At 43.9% G+C, this 20,883-nt stretch overlaps 1 protein-coding gene across 1 annotated transcript in view; it reads right to left on the bottom strand.

Moving 5' to 3' along the window:
* Positions 1 to 5,068: 5,068 nt before the first annotated feature.
* The window catches only part of MEIOB (meiosis specific with OB-fold), a 28,450-nt gene continuing 12,635 nt past the window's right edge, over positions 5,069 to 20,883 (bottom strand). The window contains exons 7-14 of the mRNA XM_038763298.1: positions 19,719 to 19,819; positions 17,398 to 17,450; positions 17,211 to 17,306; positions 14,866 to 14,967; positions 11,209 to 11,359; positions 8,474 to 8,663; positions 5,604 to 5,690; positions 5,069 to 5,338 (exon numbers count right to left, since the gene is read on the bottom strand). Coding sequence (XP_038619226.1) covers positions 5,225 to 5,338; positions 5,604 to 5,690; positions 8,474 to 8,663; positions 11,209 to 11,359; positions 14,866 to 14,967; positions 17,211 to 17,306; positions 17,398 to 17,450; positions 19,719 to 19,819 — 894 coding nt within the window. The 3' untranslated portion in view covers positions 5,069 to 5,224. The remainder of the gene's footprint in view (positions 5,339 to 5,603; positions 5,691 to 8,473; positions 8,664 to 11,208; positions 11,360 to 14,865; positions 14,968 to 17,210; positions 17,307 to 17,397; positions 17,451 to 19,718; positions 19,820 to 20,883) is intronic.

The following is a 20,883-nucleotide window of genomic DNA, read 5'->3' as shown; positions in this document are numbered from 1 at the left end:
ACTTACTGTGTGCAGAGCACTGGACTAAGTGCTTGGGAAGTCCAAGTTGGCAACATCTAGAGACGGTCCCTACCAACAGCGGGCTCACAGTCTAGAAGGGGGAGACAGAGAACAAAACCGAACATATTAACAAAATAAAATAAATAGAATAGATATGTACAAGTAAAATAAAATAGAGTAATAAATATGTACACACATATATATTATTATATTAGAGAAGAAGAGAAGCATAGAGAAGCAGCGTGGCTCAGTGGAAAGAGCCCGGGCTTTGGAGTCAGAGGTCATGGGTTCAAACCCCGGCTCTGCCAATTGTCAGCTGTGTGACTTTGGGCCAGTCACTTTACTTCTCTGTGCCTCAGTTACCCTTTCTGTAAAATGGGGATTAAGACTGTGAGCCTCACGTGGGACAACCTGATCAACTTGTATCTACCCCAGCGCTTAGAACAGTGCTTTGCACATAGTAAGCGCTTAACAAATACCAACATTATTATTATTATTATTATTATTATATACATATATACAGGTGCAATAAATGCTACGCTTGGTGGGACACTTATAGAAATTTAAAAGGAGCGGCTCAGAGCCCAGATTCTGATCATAATTGAGACCATTTGATGTGGTGTTTGAACTACGACGATATATCTTGGGCTGAGGTAGAAGGACCTTTGAACCTCCCATTGAAAGTTCATACAATTCTATTATTTTGCCGTTTGAGAGATTAGGGTCGTATAAATGAGCCGATAAGCCACGGAGATAGACGGTTGCTTCCGGCTGCCGGTTGTTGCCCGGGTTAAAACGCCACCCCTCCGTGCTTTTTGTTTTAAAACAGCGTGGCTCAGTGGAAAGAGCCCGGGCTTTGGAGTCAGAGGTCAGGAGTTCGAATCTCCGCTCCACCAGTTGTCATTCATTCATTCATTCAATCGGATTTATTGAGTGCTCACTGTGTGCAGAGCACTGTACTAAGCGCTTGGGAAGTCCAAGTTGGCAACATCTAGAGACGGTCCCTACCCAACAGCGGGCTCACAGTCTAGAAGGGGGAGAAAGACAACAAAACAAAACATATTAACAAAATAAAATAAATAGAATAAATATGTACAAGTAAAATAAATAGAGTAATAAATCTGTACAAAGATATATACATACATACTGGAGATTTTTGAGGAGGGGAGTAACATGCTCAGAGCGTTTCTGCACAAAGATGATTCGGGCAGCAGCGTGAAGTATAGATTGAAGTGGGGAGAGACAAGAGGATGGGAGATCGGAGAGGTAGTAATACAGTCGGGATAGGATGAGAGATTGAACGAGCAGGGTAGCGGTTTGGATGGAGAGGAAAGGGCGGATCTTGGCGATGTTGCGGAGGTGAGACCGGCAGGTTTTGGTGACGGATTGGAATTGAGGGGTGAACGAGAGAGCGGAGTCGAGGACAACACCCAGGTCGCGGGCTTGTGAGACAGGAAGGGTGGTAGTGCCATCAACAGTGATGGGAAAGTCAGGGAGAGGGCAGGGTTTGGGAGGGAAGATAAGGAGTTCAGTCTTGGACATATTGAGTTTTAGATGGCGGGCACACATCCAGATGGAGATGTCTTGAAGGCAGGAGGAGACACACGAGCCTGAAGGGAGGGAGAGACAGCAGGGGCAGAGATGGAGATTTGGTGTCATCAGCGTAGAGATGATAGTTGAAGCCATGGGAGCGAATGAGGTCACCAAGGGAGTGAGTGTAGATCGAGAACAGAAGGGGACCGAGAACTGACCCTTGAGGAACCCCTACAGTAAAGGGATGGGAGGGGGAGGAGGAGCCCACAAAAGAGCTTCTAAACTTCTAAGCCTTATTTAAGGCCCATCTCCTCCAAGAAGTCCTCCCTGACTAAGCCCTCCTCTCTTCTCCCACTCCCTTCCACGTCACCCTGACTTGCTCCTTCATTCACCCTCCCTCCCAACCTCACAGCACATATGTGTATGTACCTGCATGTACATGTACTTTATGTATATTAATATCCCTGTAGACTGTGAGCTCGTTGTGGGCAGGGAATGTGTCTGTTTGTTGTTATATTGTACTCTCCCAAGCGCTCAGTACAGGTGCTTTGCACATGGTAAATACGACTGAATGAATGACAGGTCAAACACAGTCCCACGTGAGCCACGTGGGGCTCACAGTCTAAGTAGGGAGAACAGGCACTGAATTCCCATTTTGCAGCTGAGGAAACTGAGGCCCAGAGAAGTGCCCAAGGTCAAGCCACAAGTGTACAACACACCCCCACCGCTGCCACCTTCTAGACTGTGAGCCTGCTGTTGGGTAGGGCCCGTCTCTATATGTTGCCAACTTGTACTTCCCAAGCGCTTAGTACAGCGCTCTGCACGCAGTAAGCGCTCAATAAATACGATTGAATGAATGAATGGAGCTGGGATCAGAACCCATGACCTTCTGGTCCCAAGCCTGTGCTTTATCCACTGGCCAGGCTGCAATCAATACCATTGATTGATTGATTGACAGGGTCAGAGCAGGGGTGACCCTCTCTCTCTCTCTCTCTCCCCTTCCCTGCCCAACCCCACCAAGCCGTGAAGGCATGGCGGGTGCCGGGAAGCAGGAGCCGGAGCGTTCCCAAAACCAGCCGCACACTAGCAGTTCCGTCACCAGTGTGAGACCAGCTTGGCAGAAGAATACAGCGGCGAATGTTTACAATTTTTTCTTCAAGGGACAAAGGGCACCCCGTTTTAACAGGGCACAGGGCAACTGGAGGAAAAACTGGCCCCGAAAACTCAGGATATCCTATCAAATATGAGGCATGTGATATTGCCATCTGAAGTATTCCCCTATTTATTTATTTATTTTACTTGTACCTATTTATTCTCCTGATTTTATTTTGTTAATATGTTTGGTTTCGTTCCCTGTCTCCCCCTTCTAGACTGTGAGCCCACTGTTGGGTAGGGACCGTCTCTAGATGTTGCCACCTTGGACTTCCCAAGCGCTTGGTACAGTGCTCTGCACACAGTAAGCGCTCAATAATAATAATAACAATGGCATTTGTTAAGCACTTACTATGTGCAAAGCACTGTTCTAAGCGCTGGGGGCATACAAGGCGATGAGGTTGTCCCACATGGGGCTCACAGTCATCATCCCCATTTTACAGATGAGGGAACTGAGGCTCAGAGAAGTGAAGTGACTTGCCCAAGGTCACACAGCAGACGTGGCGGAGCCGGGATTCGAACCCATGACCTCTGACTCCAAAGCCCGGGCTCTTTCCACTGAGCCACAACACGACTGAATGAAGGAATGAAGTAAAATAATGGTTCCAAACCTCTTTATTAGAAAGAATTATAATCATAATTACGGTATTTGTTAAGCGCTTACTATTCATTCATTCATTCAATCGTATTTATTGAGCGCTTACAGTGTGCACAGCACTGTACTAAGCGCTTGGGAAGTACAAGTCGGCAACATATAGAGACGGTCCTTACCCAACAAAGGGCTCACAGTCTAGAAACTAGATGCCAAGCACTGTTTTAAGCGCTGAGCAGTGAAAATGAACCAGATTTATTAACCCCGGTGACTATTTTCCAATTGACTGAAAAATCACACTCCGAGAGAGAACAAGGTCCTTATTCGAATCGCCAGAAAATGGCTTTATTTATTTATTTCTCTTAATATCTGTCTCCCCCTCTAGACTGGGAGCTCACTGTGGGCAGGGAAGTTGTTCATTCATTCACTCAATCGTATTTATTGAGCTTTTACTGTGTGCAGAGCACTGTACTAAGCGCTTGGGAAGTACAAGCTGGCAACATATAGAGACGGTCCCTACCCAACAACGGGCTCACAGTCTAGAAACTAGATGCCAAGCACTGTTCTAAGCGCTGAGCAGTGAAAATGAACCAGATTTATTAACCTCGGTGACCATTTTCCAATTGACTGAAAAATCACACTCCGAGAGAGAACAAGGTCCTTATTCGAATCGCCAGAAAATGGCTTTATTTATTTATTTCTCTTAATGTCTGTCTCCCCCTCTAGACTGGGAGCTCACTGTGGGCAGGGAATTTGTTGTTGAACTGTCCTCTCCCACGTGCTTAGCACAGTGAAAATGAACCAGATTTATTAACCACTGGTGACCATTTTCCAATTGACTGAAAAATCACACTCCGAGAGAGAACGAGGTCCTTATTCGAATCTATTTATTTATTTATTTATTTTACTTGTACATATCTATCCTATTTATTTTATTTTGTTAGTATGTTTGGTTTTGTTCTCTGTCTCCCCCTTTTAGACTGTGAGCCCACTGTTGGGTAGGGACTGTCTCTATATGTTGCCAATTTGTACTTCCCAAGCGCTTAGTACAGTGCTCTGCACATAGTTAGCGCTCAGTAAATACGATTGATGATGATGATGAATCGCCAGAAAATGGCTTTATTTATTTATTTCTCTTAATGTCTGTCTCCCCCTCTAGACTGGGAGCTCACCGTGGGCAGCGAATTGGTTGTTGTACTGTCCTCTCCCACGTGCTTAGCACAGTGCTCTGCGCACAGTAAGTGCTCAATAAAAACGACTGAATGGAATTGAACTGAATTAATAGTCTATAAACCAAATCGGAGTCATTTTCCCCTCCCAAATGAGGCCTTGGCTAATCATTTGAACGATACGCAGGCACTGAAGGACCGCGCTGAGGATGGTGCGGAAGTGCAGGGGCACGCCTGGGGGGTAAAGGTGGTCCTTCTGCCCTTTGTGCATCCCCCTAAACACCCCTCTCTTCCCCCACCCCCAGGCAGGGTGAGAGGTCCAGGAACAAAGGCAACCTGGGGACTCCTCCGATCCCAGACCAGCCCCTCCTGATCCAGCCCGGGAGGGAACCCCAGTTCTGCCGCCCGTCTCCTCCAGACTGTGCTTCCTACTACTGGGGACCCCAAATCCACCCCACCGGTGGTCCGTGGGAGCGGGCTCTGCAGATCCGAGGGGGCTCTGGACCCCGCTAGGGGTCTGGGATAATTAATCTAATTGACGCCCCCCACCCCATGATGATATCAGTTCCCTACATCCCCGACTCGACTCGCTCCTGACACTCAGACGTCAACTTTCTCGTCCTTCAGCCGCTAAAGTTTTATTCTGACAGTAGATCAAAAAGCAACAGTACCATTTTTCTTTTTAACGTGGGCACGCGTTTTTTGTTCAATTGGAATGCAGTTTCTCGAGGCAGTGAAATTTTAAGCTTCACAGAAAGGCTTCGACATTTTTAACGTGTTATTTGGTCTGATCATTCCCAGACAAGTTGCTACTGGCCTCTATCGGATCTGCAAGCTTACACGAGAGCACTTTTATTTTCAATCCACTTTTTGCATTGGATGATTGAAAAAACTGTAAAGAAAAAGAGAGGGAGAGGTGGTGTTGTTTTTCCACTCGTTCGGGATATTTATAATATCTATGAAAAACTGCGCTGTGGATTTTATAGCAAGAGAACTAGGGAAATCCTTGCTCGTTTGCAAGAAGTGGGGGGGTGCTGGGGTGGGGGGGGGGCGGCTAGGGAGATTTGGTGGAAAGAGGAAGGGAAGAGAACATAACCTGGCTGAAAAAAGAGTAAGTCTGCTAGGAGAATATAAAGATATTACTGTAAAACACTCACTTTCAAATAAATCTTGCTTCTTTCCAAAAGAAGTTGCCACTTCAATGCTGTTTTCTGTTCTTCCTTTAGAGCAAGAAACTCAGACACCTGGTGAACAGATCAAAAATAATGTTTCTGAATCACAGAATGAGAGAAGTTACAAATGTGAGAGAGCAGCTCAAAAGCTAAACATTTCCTTGTTAGAGTCTGACTCTGTTTCTTTTCATATCCAGATCTCCTCCCTTCTCCTGTCTGTGAATTATTTCAGCATCTGTCTCCCCCACAGTCTCTAAACTTTGTGGGCAGGGAATGTGTCTGTTATAATAATAATAATACTAGCATTTATTAAGCACTTACTATGTGCAAAGCACTGTTCTAAGTGCTGGGGAGGTTGTCCCATGTGGGGCTCACTGTCTTCATCCCCATTTTACAGATGAGGGAAGTGAGGCACAGAGAAGTGAAATGACTTGCCCAAAGTCACACAGCTCACAAGTGGCGGAGCCGGGATCTGAACCCATGACCTCTGACTCCAAAGCCCGGGCTCTTTCCACTGAGCCACGCTGCTTCTGCTGCTGTTATGTTGTTGCGTTGTACTCTCCCAAGCTTTTAGTACAGTGCCCTGCACCATTGGGTGCTCAATAAATAGTACTGCTTTAGAGACTGAAATTTACCAAAACCTACAATAAATATCGTTTCCCAACATTTTTATGTGATTCCCTGGAAAGAGCCAAATGGTATTCAAAGAACAATGGGGAATGATGCCTGTTTTCTCTTCTACGTGTCAGAGTCGACACGTTTTGTTTTGTTGTCTGTCTCCCCCTTCTAGACTGTGAGCCCGTTGTTGGGTAGGGACCGTCTCTGTCTGTTGCCGAGACTTCCCAAGCGCTTAGTACAGTGCTCTGCACACAGCAGGCGCTCAATAAATACAACTGAATGGATGAATGAATGACAAGGAGCGGGTCTGACCTGATTAACTTGTATCTACCCCACTGCTTAGAATAGAGGAAGCAGCATGGGAGTCAGAAAAGACCTGGGTTCTAATTCCAGCTCTGCCACTTGTCTGTTGTGTGACCCTGGGTAAGTCACTTCACTTCTCTGTGCCTCAGTTCCCTCATCTGTAAAATGGGGATTAATAATAATAATAATGATGGCATTTATTAAGCGGTTACTATGTGCAAAGCATTGTTCAAAGCGCTGGGGCGATTAAGATTGTGAGCCCCACGTGGGACAGAGACTGTGTCCAAACTGATTAGCTAGAGTCTACCCCAACTCTTAGAATAGTGCTTGACACATGGTAAACGCTTAACAAATACCAAGATTCATTCATTCACATAATAAACCCTTAACAAATATCATAATCATCAAGGAGGACTTCTCTTCACTACTTTTTTTTTTGTTAAAACAGAGTATGATTTCTAAAATGCAAAAAAGGTATTATAGAATCATTTAGCTGGAAGGTCTCTTAAAAGACCCTCTGGTCTTAGCCCTTCTCCTCCGGTAAGTGAATAACGGAAACAACCAGAACTAAAACTCTTCAAGGGCGGAAACGCCCCGGCCTCCTTCGATCATCTTCATCATCAATGGTATTTACTGAGCACTTACTTTGTGCAGAGCACTGTACTAAGCGCTTGGGAGAGTACAATAGAACGCTCTGGGTTTTTATCACCCTAGTAGTGAACAAGTTCTCCATTATGGGCTACCAAAATCTTCCCTCCTTTAATTTAAGCCCTTTTCTCCCTGTTCAGTCAGTGGACATAGAGAATAAGTCAATACCAACCCCACTGTCCCAGAAAATCTCTTCAAAAGCTAGAAGACTGGTAAGCCACCCAATCCGTCAATTAATCAATTGTATTTATTGAGGGCTTGCTGTGTGCAGAGCACTGTACTAAGTGCTTGGGAGCAGTGTGGCTCAGTGGAAAGTGCCCGGGCTTTGGAGTCAGAGGTCATTAGTTCAAATCCCGGCTCGGCCACTTGTCAGCTGTGTGACTTTGGGCAAGTCACTTCACTTCTCTGTGCCTCAGTTACCTCATCTGTAAAATGGGGATTAAGACTGTGAGCCCCACATGGGACAACCTGATCACCTTGTAAATTCCCCAGCGCTTAATAAATGCCATCGTTTTTATCATTATTATTATTACTACAACACAGTCAGTAGATACATTCCCTGCTGAAAATGACCTCACACCCTTCTCTTTTCTAGGCTGACTCCAGTTTCTTTAACCTCTGTCCAAGGAACCTATTTTCCACTCCTTGAAAACATTTTTCACGCGGGTCACTAATGAAGACTTTGAATAGGACTCTCCCAGGGCCGAATACCTGTGGGAAATCACTGATACTTCCCCGTAGTCTGACAGGACGTCCCCGATGAATACTCGTTGACCCTTAAACCAGCTGTTTCCTTGTAAGTAATCTGGTTAAGACTCCACTTTCCCAGCTTGTCAATGGGAATATCAGCTTTTAATAATAATAATAATGGTATTTTAAGTGCTTATTATGTGCAAAGCACTGTTCTAAGCGCTGGGGAGGTTACAAAGTGATCAGGTTGTCCCACGGGGGGCTCACAACTGTGAACTTTTAGACTGTGAGTCCCACGGGGAACGGAGACTGGGTTTAATTACCCTCCGTGAATTCTCTCCCAGCACTTACTACGGTCTCTGCAGATAGTAAACACTCAATGAATACTATTACAACTACTATTTGTCTCGTGTATGAAAACGATCAAAATCGGCTCCAACTTCACTCTCCAAGTTCCCCAAAATTCAGTGTGTCAGATCCCCTCTGGACTGTGAACTGTACCAAGTGCGTAGTACAGTGCTTTGCACACAGTAAGTGCTCAATAAACATGACTGACTGAATCGGCTTTTTTTTAAGGAGTCCCTTTCACAATTTACCGTGCAACCCAAGGTTTCCTCGGCGACGCTGCCCGTAAGGTTACAGAAACGGAGGGTGCCCGTATGGTCTGAGAGGTCGATCGATAAATTAAAGCTGGGAAAAACCGGTTTGAGGGCTGAAGGGTCAGAGTTGCAGGATGGATACGTGCAAAAGGCGGATTCTTCACTCACAATGGAGCCACAGCTTGAACTGAGGAAAGAGCGAGAAAACATCAAAATGAGTTGGGCGGGGTAGCGGAAACCTAAGAATCAGAGAACTTTAAGTGAACGGAACTTTTCTGCAGGGCCGAGGGAAAATGTTGAACGAATAAACGAGGTCGGCTCGGCTGGGTTTCTCTTCTGCACGTCAGTGCCCGCTGTGGGGAAGGTGGTAGTGACGTTCTGTGATTCATTTTCACGTCTGCCCTCGCTCTGGTCTGGAAGTTTGTTGTGGGCAGACTCTGATGTATCGGGCTCTCCCAAGCGATTACTAACAGCCCTCTGCACACAGTAAGTTCTAGACCTTCTAAATCCTCTAGACGGCAAACTCGCTGTGGGCAGGGAATGTGTCTGTTTATTGTCATATTGTCCTCTCCCAAGTGCTTAGTCCAGTGCTCTGCACGCAGTAAGCGCTCAATAAATACGACTGAATGAATGAAAGGCCTCAATAAATATCTTTGTTGATGATGACGATGACGGTCTGGAAGCTCCTTGAGGGAAGGGATTGTGTCTATCAACTGTCATACTCTCCCAGGTGCTTAGTACAGTGCTCTGCATACGGTAAGTGCTCAATAAGTCCCACTGATGGATTGATTGGGGTCTCCCTGAGCTTTTTGGATCCCTGCCCTCAAGGTTGTGGTGGGGTGTGGGGCTGGGACTTCCACCCCTGGAAGCCCCTACCCTGTACTTCCCAAGCGCTTAGTACAGTGCTCTGCACACAGTAAGCACCCAATAAATACGATTGATTGATCTCCAAGCACAAAGTGAAAAGTTGGCGAGATACTTTCAAAACTAGTTATCACTCACTGAAGTTTCCTGCAGTGGAAAGTGGAAAGTGGGCGGTTAAGGCAATCCTTCTAAAATGTCATTTCTGTTCTAGAGTAGGCTATCCCTGTTACTAATGCAATATCGATGGTGGGGCCGGGGATTTGTGGCTAGGGTGTTCCACAACACAGTCTTTAATGCTGCCTAGAAGCTGGATGGTGAAAAACCAGAATAGAAAACGCATCGATTCTTTTGAAATGTTGTGTTGGAGAAGGCTTTTGCAAATACTTGTACTTCCTAAGTGGTTAGTACAGTGCTCTGCACACAGTAAGTGCTCAATAAATACGATTGAATGAATGAATGAATACCATGGACTGCCAGAAAACCAAACAAATGGATTTTGGAGTACATTAAGCCAAAGTGGTCTTTGGAAAGCCAAATAACTCGACTCAGATTAGCATATTTTGGGCACATAATGAGGAGGACTACTTCTCTGGAGAAGATGCTAATGCTAGGAAAAGTCCAGGGAAAATGTGGAAGAGGCAGACCAGCAGCCAGACGGATAGAAACCGTAACAACCATAACGGAAGAACCATTAGCGAGGTTACGGATTAAGGCAGAAGACAGGACGTTCTGGAGAAAATACCTCCATAGAGTCGCTGTGAATCGGAAACCACTCGACGGCACTTGATAATAGATTAGAAAGAAAAGTAAACCCACGGACTTTTAGTGTTTTGACTCAAGAGATGCACGGGGCAAAGGAGCCATGGGCAGAAGCTGAAGTTTTCCTTTGAATTAATGGAACACTTTTTAATTCAGAATTTTTAATGGCACCCCCTATCAATATTAAGAAGTATTACTAAAGATGATATTAAAAACGAGAGTCAGTAAAAGGTCAACAGTGATGAAATTTAAAAACAAGCTATTTTAAAATAGGAGTGTTCACCACCTGGGTCACCATCTCCAAGGGAGTCTGTCAGTCAATCGTATTTATTGAGCGCTTACTGTGTTCAGAGCACTGTACTAAGCGCTTGGGAGAGGATGATCTAACAATATAACAGACACATTCCCCGCCCACAGTGAGCTTACAGTCTAGAGAGAGGGTAGCGAGGGCTGTAATTGGCTGGGAGACAGGGTTGGACTAAGGGGGCCACCCCCAGAAGACATTTCCCCAGTCCCCCCAAACTGAACGATCATCAACATCATCATCATGGGTACTTATTGAGGGCTTACTGTGTGCAGAACACCGTACTAAGCGGTTGGGAGAATACAATACGACGGAATCTGTACACACAAGTTTTCCAACTAGAGGGGGTAACAGACTTCGATATACATTCATTCATTCATTCAATCGTATTTATTGAGCGCTTACTATGTGCAGAACACTATACTACACGCTTGGGAAGTACAAGTTGGCAACATATAGAGATGGTCCCTACCCAACAGCAGGCTCACAGTCTACATACATAAATAATACGCTACTGCTGTGGGCTTCGAATCAGCCTGCTACATGAGTTCATTCACTTGCTAGACTGTATGCTCCTTGTGGGCAGAGAATGTCTGTTTATTGTTGTACTGTGCTCTCCCAGGGGCTTAGTGCAGTGCCCTGCACACAGTAAGCGCTCAATAAATACGATTGACTGACCTTCAGGAAGGCACATTCACCATATCCACAGTCCTCTAGTACAGTGTTGAGCACTCAACAAATATCACTGATAGACTGATCATCTAATTTCTCACAAATATACTAAAAAAATCCGCCGGCAGCTTACCATCTGTTGGATATTTTTGCAGAGTCATCGTCAATGTTGAGCATAGAGATGTACGCATAAAGGATGCCATAGAACGGACCGGCCTTCTGCTCGTTCTGAAAGACTGTCATCTTTACCTGTTCTACCGTATAGACATCGCTTATGGTTTGCACTAAACAGAAAAAGAAAAATGCTGTGTTTTTCCACACTTTAGGACGAAAAGGGAGACATCCAAAAGGGCAATTTCACCAGTTCCGAAAGGAAAATATATATTTTACTTGATGACTACAGAATGAATTAAGGGGAAAAATGATTTACCCATTGCCTATTAAAATCGATTTTATTTCTTTAAAGGCATTTTAGCCAACTTTCCTGTACAGTATTTATTCTCCTCAGCATATACCACACTGCTTGTTGGGAAAGGCCAGATCATTGTCTCTGAAAGAGTGAGGAAATCCTCATCCCTCCTGAAACTGTGAAGGCAGTTGAAATTCAACCGTCCTTGAAATTCAAAGGTATCGTTACTGCTACCAGTGCGGGCAAGGGAGGCTACAGTGACTGGCACATGACTAACGGCCAGTCGATTTCCCACCGGGTGTCTGAAAAGATGGCTTTTTGTCAGTCAGTCAGTGAGTGGCATTTATTGAGCGCTGTACTAAGCACTTGGGAGAGGATAAAATTTAACAATTTAACCGACACTTTTTCCCTTCAAGTTTCCTTCTCGGGATCCCAAGTGTCCCTGGGCTTCTTCTCAGGGAGAGCAGTTTTTTTTCCTGATGTTCCCTGCCTGGGCTGGTCTTTCTGCTGCAGTTGTCAACCTGATGAAACTTCTACCGAAGCATGTTATTTGAGGCTGTTCTTGGGGGGGAGTATGTCCACCAACTCTTCTGTACTGTACTCTCCCAAGCGCTTAGTACAGTGCTCTGCACACACTATGCACTCAATTAATATCATGGATGGATTGGTCTTTGCTGTGTCATTATAAAACATTTGTTCTGCCCAACCTATTTGCAAATGCCCCTTTCCAGTTCACCATTTAGCAATGGCATGCACTCAATCAATCAATCAATCAATCGTATTTATTGAGCACTTACTGTGTGCAGAGCACTGTATTAAGCGCTTGGGAAGTACAAGTTGGCAACATATAGAGATAGTCCCTACCCAACGGTGGGCTCACAGTCTAAAAGGAGGAGACAGAGAACAAAACCAAACATACTAACAAAATGAAATAAATAGAATAGATATGTACAGGTAAAATAAATAGAGTAATAAATATGTACAAACATGTATACATATATATATATATATATATATATATATGCAACACTCCCTATAATAATCTCCTCACGAGTCCCAAATGGCAAAATTGCATGGCGACATGCAGTGTGAGAAGCAGCGTAGCCGAGTGGAAAGAGCTCAGCCTGGAAGACAGAGGTCCTGGGTTCTAATCCTGGCTGTGCCACTTGTCTGCTGTGTGACCTTGGGCTAGTCACTTCACCTCCTCTATGCCTCATTTACCTCACCCGTAAAATGGGGATTAAGAGTGTGACCACCATGTGGGACAGGGACTGTGTCCAACCCGATCACCTTGTATCTGTGCTGCTGTTCAGTACAGTGCCTGGCACATAGTAAGTGTTTAACAAGTACCATAAAAAAGGGCACATTGTCTCAATGCCGGTGAGCTGACTGCATTCAGTGTTGTGGATTCTGTGTGGATGATTTGTAAATGATGCTGGCGAAATTGCAACAAACGCTCAATGGGCCTTCTGTGATAAGTCCAGGCCTCATGGTCAGGGCACCAGAATCAGCGTGGCCTAGCGGATAGAGCTTGGGCCTGGGATCCAGAGGATCTGGGTTTTAATCCTGCCTCCGCCACTTGCCGCTTTGTGACCGTGGGCAAGTCACTTCACTGGACCTCAGTTACCTCATCTGTAACAGGGAGATCAAGACTGTGAAGCCTCAGGTGGACCTCACTCCGTCCACCTGATTATGTCAGTGCTTAGAACAGTGCCTGCTAAATAATAATAATAACGGCATTCATTAAGCACTTACTATGTGCAAAGCACTGTTCTAAACACTGGGGAGGTTACAAGGTGATCAGGTTGTCCCACGTGGGGCTCACAGTCTTAATCCCCATTTGACAGATGAGGTAACTGAGGCCCAGAGAAGTGAAGTGACTTGCCCAAAGTCACACAGCTGACAGGCGGCGGAGCCGGGATTTGAACCCATGATCTCTGACTCCAAAGCCCTGGCTCTTTCCACTGAGCCACACTGCTAAATAGTAAGCACTGAACAAATAGCATTAAAAAAGAGGTAACTTTGTAAACCTTTGCCGGGATTTGAAACTCAAAGTCTTGCGGTCACCATATCTTGTCCTGCCAGTTTCTCAAAGGACATTTTTTTATTTAATGGTATTTCTTAAGTGCTTACTAGGTGCTAGGCACTGAACTTAGCTCTGGGGTAGATATAAGACAATCGGGTTGGACACGGTCCCTGTCCCACATAGGGCTCAGAGTCTTAATCCCACTTTACAGATGAGGGAACTGAGGCACAGAGAAGTGAAGTGACTTGCCCGAAGCCACAAAACAGAAAAGGGGTGGAACTTGACTCCTAGGCAGGCTTTTTCCACCAGGCCATGCTGCTTCTCTTCTAAACTTTGACTCTAATTATAATCTCCTTGAATCCTCTCTGTTAATCAATCAATCAATTGTAAGTGTAGAAAAATCACTCGAGCAGTAAAGTGAAGTATGGACAGGAGTGGGGAAGAGAAAGGAGGCCGGGAGGTCAGCCAGGAGGCTGATATGGTAATCAAGGAGGGATAGATAGGATAAGTGCTTGGATTAATGTGGTAGCAGTTTGGATGGAGAGGAAAGGGCACAGAGTAAACCCTTAATGAATACCATAAATACCACAATTATACATGGTCCACTCCTTGGCAAATGGGTCTTCCTGAAAAATTTGACAATAGCCCGAGATCTCTTAAGACTTTTTCCAAAAAGATAATGAATATTTTCCCCCTCTACCAATTACCCAATTCTAAACCCATCTTTCTTTGTTGCTAAAATAATGATTACTGCATTTTAATTAACTCATAATTTAGGCATCCACTTGAGACCAGACCTGACATGGAATGTAAGGCACAGTCCACAAAAGCGATGTTAACGTCACGCCTTAACAAAACTCGAAAGTTGACCCTAATTATCCGATAAATCAGTAGTTTAAATTTTAGGGCAATTTAGTCCTCAATCTCTTCTGAGCCAGAAGTGCCCATTAGTGTCAGCTGCGATGATCTATTGTGAGCCCGTTGTTCAGTAGGGACCGTCTCTATATGTTGCCGACTTGTACTTCCCAAGCGCTTAATACATGCTCTGCACACAGTAAGCGCTCAATAAATACGAATGAATGAATGAATGAATGAATGCTCTTGATCTGGTTTCATAAAGAAGTGAACTGAGACTTCTCTTCTCACTGGACTCCAGATACCACAGACTGTTGAATCAAGTGTGCTGGTTAACTTACCTTTGATACAGAATACAGTCTGAACATAAAATTCTGGCTCCTTTGCTGGGCTTAAAAGCCAAAACCTTAAGTTATATTTCATGGGTCAAAGCTTCTGGGCGCTACAAAAAACCTAATCTGAACTAAACTCCGTAAAAGAATATTTAGAGGGTTACTTACAATTTACTGACTCTGGTGACAGGTTCTCGGCTTCATCATTTAAAGTTCTTGTTCTGGCATTGTCTCGCATGAAACTGAAAAGCGTATTTGCCTCTTGGGTATCTTTAATAAATATGAATGAAAAATAAACTATAAATAAATGCAATCTTCCCAACGGGCAACCTACGTAACTTTGAAAACATTCTAGGTGGAAAAATATGAAGACGCAAAAACAGAAGTGATTTTTTTTTAATAAGTGCAATTTAAAAGTAGACAAGGAGGAGATATATAAGCAGCGCTTTGACTTTTCCATCCTAATCTCCTCTAGCCAACAGTAGATTCAGGAGTCCTCTACAGGTGTTGCCTGGAAGACCAAAAGTTGGAATGGTGATGGGCAGTGTGGCCTAGTGAAAAGAGCACAGGCCTGGGAGTTAGATGATTGTGATGATAATGATGATGATGATGATGATGGCATTTGTTAAGCACTGTCTATGGGCCACGCACTGTTCTAAGAGCCGGGGTGGATACAAGCTAATCAGGTTGGACACAGTCCCTGTCACTTTAATTACTTTTTGTGGTACTCGTTAAGTGCTTACTATGTGCCAAGCACTGTTCTCAATGTTGGGATAGATACAAATTAATCAGGTTGGACATAGTCCCTGTCCCACATGGGGCTCACACTCTTAATCCCTGTTTTACAGATGAGCTAAGTGAGGCCCAGAAAAGTTAAGTGACTGGCCCAAGGTCACACAGCAGACGTGTGGCAGAGCTGGGATTAGTACCCAGGCCTTCTGACTCCCATGCTCTACCCACTAAGCCAGCTGCTTCTGGCTTCAGACCTGTACCACCACATTTATTACAGTGCCCGGCACATATAGTCAGCACTTAAAAAATACCGCAATTATTATCATTCTACCATTACTTCCTCCTATCTCACTTCATTTTCTTGTCTGTCTCCCCAGACTAGATTGTCAATGCCTTGAGGGCAGGAATTCTGTTACTCATTCTATTGAATTCTCCTAAGCCCTCCACCCTCAGTAGGTGCCCAGCAAATATTTTCTATTGCTGTCTAATAACGACCCTATTCTGCATACAAGCAAGCTAGCTCCATGAATGATATTCTTTGACCAGGTAATTGCAAACCCACAAGAGGCTTACATAAGTGGAGTTGTAGCATTCGATACCCTATCAACCCATCAATGGCATTTATGGAGTGCTGACTGTACACAAAGCACTGTACTAAGCGCTTGGGAGAGTACAATACAATACAGTTGGTACACACAATCCCTGCAATTTACAGTCTAGAGGCGAGGCAGAAAGAAAGGCCACTATAAACCGATGAACTGATAACGGGTTGGAGATTTATGTGCTAGCAAGTTGGTGTCACCACTCCTTTTTCTCCGATTTGAGGATATTTTCCTGAAGTCTTGATCGAAATAGTACCCAGCTAGGACATAATAATAATGATAATAATAATAAGCGTATTTGCTAAGCGCTTACTATGTGCAAAGCACTGTTCTAAGCGCTGGGGAGGTTGTCCCACGTGGGGCTCACCGTCTTCATCCCCATTTTACAGGTGAGGGAACTGAGGCACAGAGAAGCTAAGTGACTTGCCCGAAGTCACACAGCTGACAAGTGGCAGAGTCGGGATTAGAACCCACGACCTCTGACTCCCAAGCCCGGGCTCTTGGCACTGAGCCACGCTGCTTCTCTAAGCGTGGCTTAGACATTACAGTCTAAGAATGTTCTGAAGATAACTTGGCCCTGTACTGCTCAAAAGAGAAGTGAGGTAAGAGATCATAATTTTTGGTGCACCGTTTTAAGCCATCAATCAATTCAGAGCCTCTGTTCTACTATTTCTAAAGCTGGAGTGTCATTAATCCTTTCTCCCCAGAACTTTTCAATCAATCAATCAATGGTATTTATTGAGCATTTACTGTGTGCAGAGCACTGGACTAAGCACGTGGGGGAATACAATATAACAGAGTCGGTAGACACGTTCCCTGCCCAAGACGAACCTTCAGTCTACAGGGTTAAACAACCCCCAGACTATCTAAACAATTCTCAAAATAACACAATTAAAATAGTCTGATATACCACCTGATGAGTCTTTCTCATATCTCAACATTCTCCAGAGATTAATTCTGTGGTATTTCTAGGCTTTCACTAACGCGAAATGCTTGGAATTCCTTTCCTCATGCTGCTACTTCATTACTAAATAATAAAGAGTTCAGTACTGTGGCATTAAAATTTTCCACTCCCTTTTAAATTCAAACATCATTTACATTCCCAAACAGAGTTTACATATAGTTCAAACAGATGTATTTCTAAAATAAGGGAGTACTTTAGAGACATTTTTTTTTTACCTGGATTTGTTGTGATAATAGTTTTGGAGATGACGGTCGCAACCATGCAGTTCCGGAATTTGTCAAAGCATATTCTTACATCTGAAGCGAATATTACTGTATGGAAAAATTATCTGTTATTAATATTTGAACTTTAGAGGCGAACACAGCCTAAAAGCATTTGGTATAAACTACTAAAGCGTGATACCTGTTTCTCGTGGGATCCAACTATGCACAAGTTGAATAGATTCGTTATCCCAGCTAAACGAGAACAAATACTGTTTAATTTAGAATGGCTGAGATCTTAAGCAAACAATGTTAATGAGAACATGACTGACTAAATAGTTAGTAGTCTGTATATCACTGACGGATATTAATTCCTTTCAACTGCCCATATTAAACAACTGCCCAAGTTAAAAATATTCAACCTGGGGAAAAACCTGGGGGAAATATAAAAACCTGGGGGAAGTAGATATCTTCCCTCTATCTACTATTTAGCTACATCATCTTTCCAAATTGTTGACTGGGATGTTATTTCCCTCCGATGAGTCTTATTACTTCTTGCGAACAAGGAAAACTCCTCCCCACAGACTTCAAGCCTGGCTCTCTTTTAGCTCCTGTTTTCTCCTTCCGCGACGTTCAGGTTGGTGGTCTTCAGTCCCCTCAAACAAACCTTCTAATGTCCCCAGCCCTTGATTTTTCCCCCAGATCTTTTCTCATACTCTCCCGCCTCAGCTTGTCAAGTCATATTCCTCTACTTCCAAGCCTCCTAAGATGCCAGCAAGAACTCCCTTATTAATACCTGTATATATACCTGTATATATGTATATGTATATATATGTATATATATTTGTACATATTTATTACTCTATTTATTTATTTATTTTACTTGTACATATCTATTCTATTTATTTTATTTTTTTAGTATGTTTGGTTTTGTTCTCTGTCTCCCCCTTTTAGACTGTGAGCCCACCGTTGGGTAGGGACTGTCTCTATATGTTGCCAACTTGTACTTCCCAAGTGCTTAGTACAGTGCTCTGCACACAGTAAGCGCTCAATAAATACGATTGATTGATTGATTGATTGATTAATTTCCCCACTTTCCCCGTTACGCCACCCTGTCGGCCAACTCTTTTCTCGTGGATTTCTTACTTATTATCTTCTTGTATTGTACTGTCCCAAGCGCTTAGTACAGTGCTCTGCACATAGTAAGTGGCTCAAAAAATATAACTGATTGATTATATTCTTTTTAACTTACTATTCTATTTCTTTTAACTAAGCTATATTTGACGATTAATGTCTACCCTGCTATTCGGCTGTAAACGCTCAAAGGGCAGGAACTGTGTTTAATCCTGGCTTTGACATATGTCTGCTGGGTGACCTTGGTCAAGTCACTTCACTTCTCTGGGCCTCAGTTATCTCATCTTTAAAATGGGGACTGAGAGTGTGAGCCCCATGTGGGACAGGGACTGTGTCCAACCTGATTACCTTGTATTTTCCCCAGCGCTTAGAACAGTGCTTGGCATAAAGTAAGTGCTTAGCACGTATCATAACTATTAATTATTATTATTATTATTATTCTACTCCTCCTTACATTTCCCAAGGTGCAGTACAGTGCTCCAAGCCCATTCAGCCCTTAATAAATACTGTTGATTATGAATCACGTTAACTGAATTCTGCTTCATTTTGAATTATGGGTTGGGGCAGATAATTATGGTATTTAATGGTAGTATTTGTTTTTGGGTATAATTGTTAAGCTCTTACTATGTGCCACGTACTGTACTAAGCACTGGGATAGATACAAGTGCTTAGTAGTGTTCTGCACACAGTAAGCGCTCAATAAATCCGATTGAATGAATGAATGAATACAAGATCATCAGGTCCCACGTGGGGCTCACAAGCAGGGCAGAACAGGTTTTATATCCTCATTTTGCAGATGAGAAAACTGAGGCCCAGAGAAGTGAAGTGACTTGTCCAAGGTCATATAGCGGACAAGTTGGGGAGCTAGGATGAGAATCTAGATTCCCTGACTCCAGGTCCGGGCTCTTTCCAGTAGGCTGTTCCCCAAGAGGTTGGATGTGTGGCACAAATGTCTTGTAACCTAGATAATAATTACGGTATTTGTTAAGCGCTTACTGTGCATCAAGCACTTTAATAATGATTTCCATGGTTATGTTCCACCCAATCCCTCAGGAATAAATTATGTAAAATATGTCAAGGGCTGAAGACCAAAGTCAGAAATTGTACCTTTCTCTACATTTTTCCCTGACCTAGGGTTGCTAACTGTTGGCCTATATCCTTTCCAGGGCTTAAGTCGCTTTGGAGAAGAAATTGGGGCTTTAAGTTAAGCACACTAACTCTTTCGGACCTCTTGAGTAGTACGGCTGCAGGGCATTAAACTCTTTCGGAACACTGGAAATCCATGGGCTCCCCAGAGAAACTGACCTGGATCACTAAATGTTAAGCACATGGGATGATTTTTTATAAGACAATTTCATTTTAGTCCAATAAACTATAGGGGTAGATTACCACATCATTGCAAAATTTGACTCTGTTTCATCATACAGCTTTACTTCACAACGTTGGCCTTTCCTTCTGTCTGAAGTTGTAAAGAATTTTGGCTCTCCAACCTTGGAAAACATAAGGAAAACCATTACTCTTCATCTGAAACGCAAATTTAAATCTAAATAAATGGCTCAACCAAAGGGCAGACGCAGTAACAAATAAATTGGAAAGAAAACTGCCAGTGAGGACTTAGTTGTCTTTTTTTAATAAACTGGTCTTCTAGCATACATAAGTCTTGTGTTTTTAAGAAGGGGATCTACTCATCCACAGTGGGGTATCAACACTCTCGGTACTAATTTGGAGGAGCAGCAGAAAAATGATCGCTGTAGTATTTAAATCACAGTAGTGTAAGAGTTATGATGGCATCAGATGCGGACAATGACACCAAGGCTAGTGCTTGGAGAATCCCAGATTGGCAGTGTCAACCAAATTGTGTCTCCACCACTGTTGAGCCTGGTGAAGCTTGGCACGGGCATATTCTAGGCATCTAATCAGACTCCCTTCCAGCCCAAATTGGCCCTCCCAGCCTGGGCCAAACAGGCCTAGCGAAAATGTGGGATTTGGCCTAAGAACCAAATTAAAACACACACAAAAAAATATCTTTCAGGGTGGCATATAAATAGCGAAGCAGAGTCTGGTGATCCAAAGCAAGGTAGTAAGCATTTCAATGTGGTCTTTTGTCCTGGCTTGATCTTGAAGAGGGTTTAGAGGCCTGGTCAAGAGCACATTTTAATGTTCACCTGACCTCTTTCCTTCCTCCTCCCCCAGCCTAAAAGCCTAGCCCATAGTGAGATTTAGGCAGCAGGCAGAGAGGGGAGACTGGAAGTGTCCAACCCTGCCCTCCAAACTGCTACAACATTAATCGAATCACTTATCCTATCCCACCTCGATTACTGGATCAGTTTCCTCGCTGACCTCCCTGCCTCCTGTCTCTCCCCACTCCAGTCCACACTTCACTCTGCCGCCTGGATCATTTCACTAAAAAACTGTTCAGCCCATGTTTCCCCACTCCTCAAGCTCAGCCGCCGCCTCATCAAACAGAAACTCCTCAACATCGGCTTTAAAGCAGTCGGTTGCCTTGCTGCCGCCTATCTTTCCTTGCTACTCTCCAACTACAAGCCAACCTGCA

Source organism: Tachyglossus aculeatus, chromosome 21 (assembly GCF_015852505.1).
Source record: "Tachyglossus aculeatus isolate mTacAcu1 chromosome 21, mTacAcu1.pri, whole genome shotgun sequence".
NCBI classification, from domain to species: domain Eukaryota; kingdom Metazoa; phylum Chordata; class Mammalia; order Monotremata; family Tachyglossidae; genus Tachyglossus; species Tachyglossus aculeatus.
Note: the sequence above shows the minus strand (reverse complement) of the source record. Positions and strands in the feature narration are given on the sequence as shown.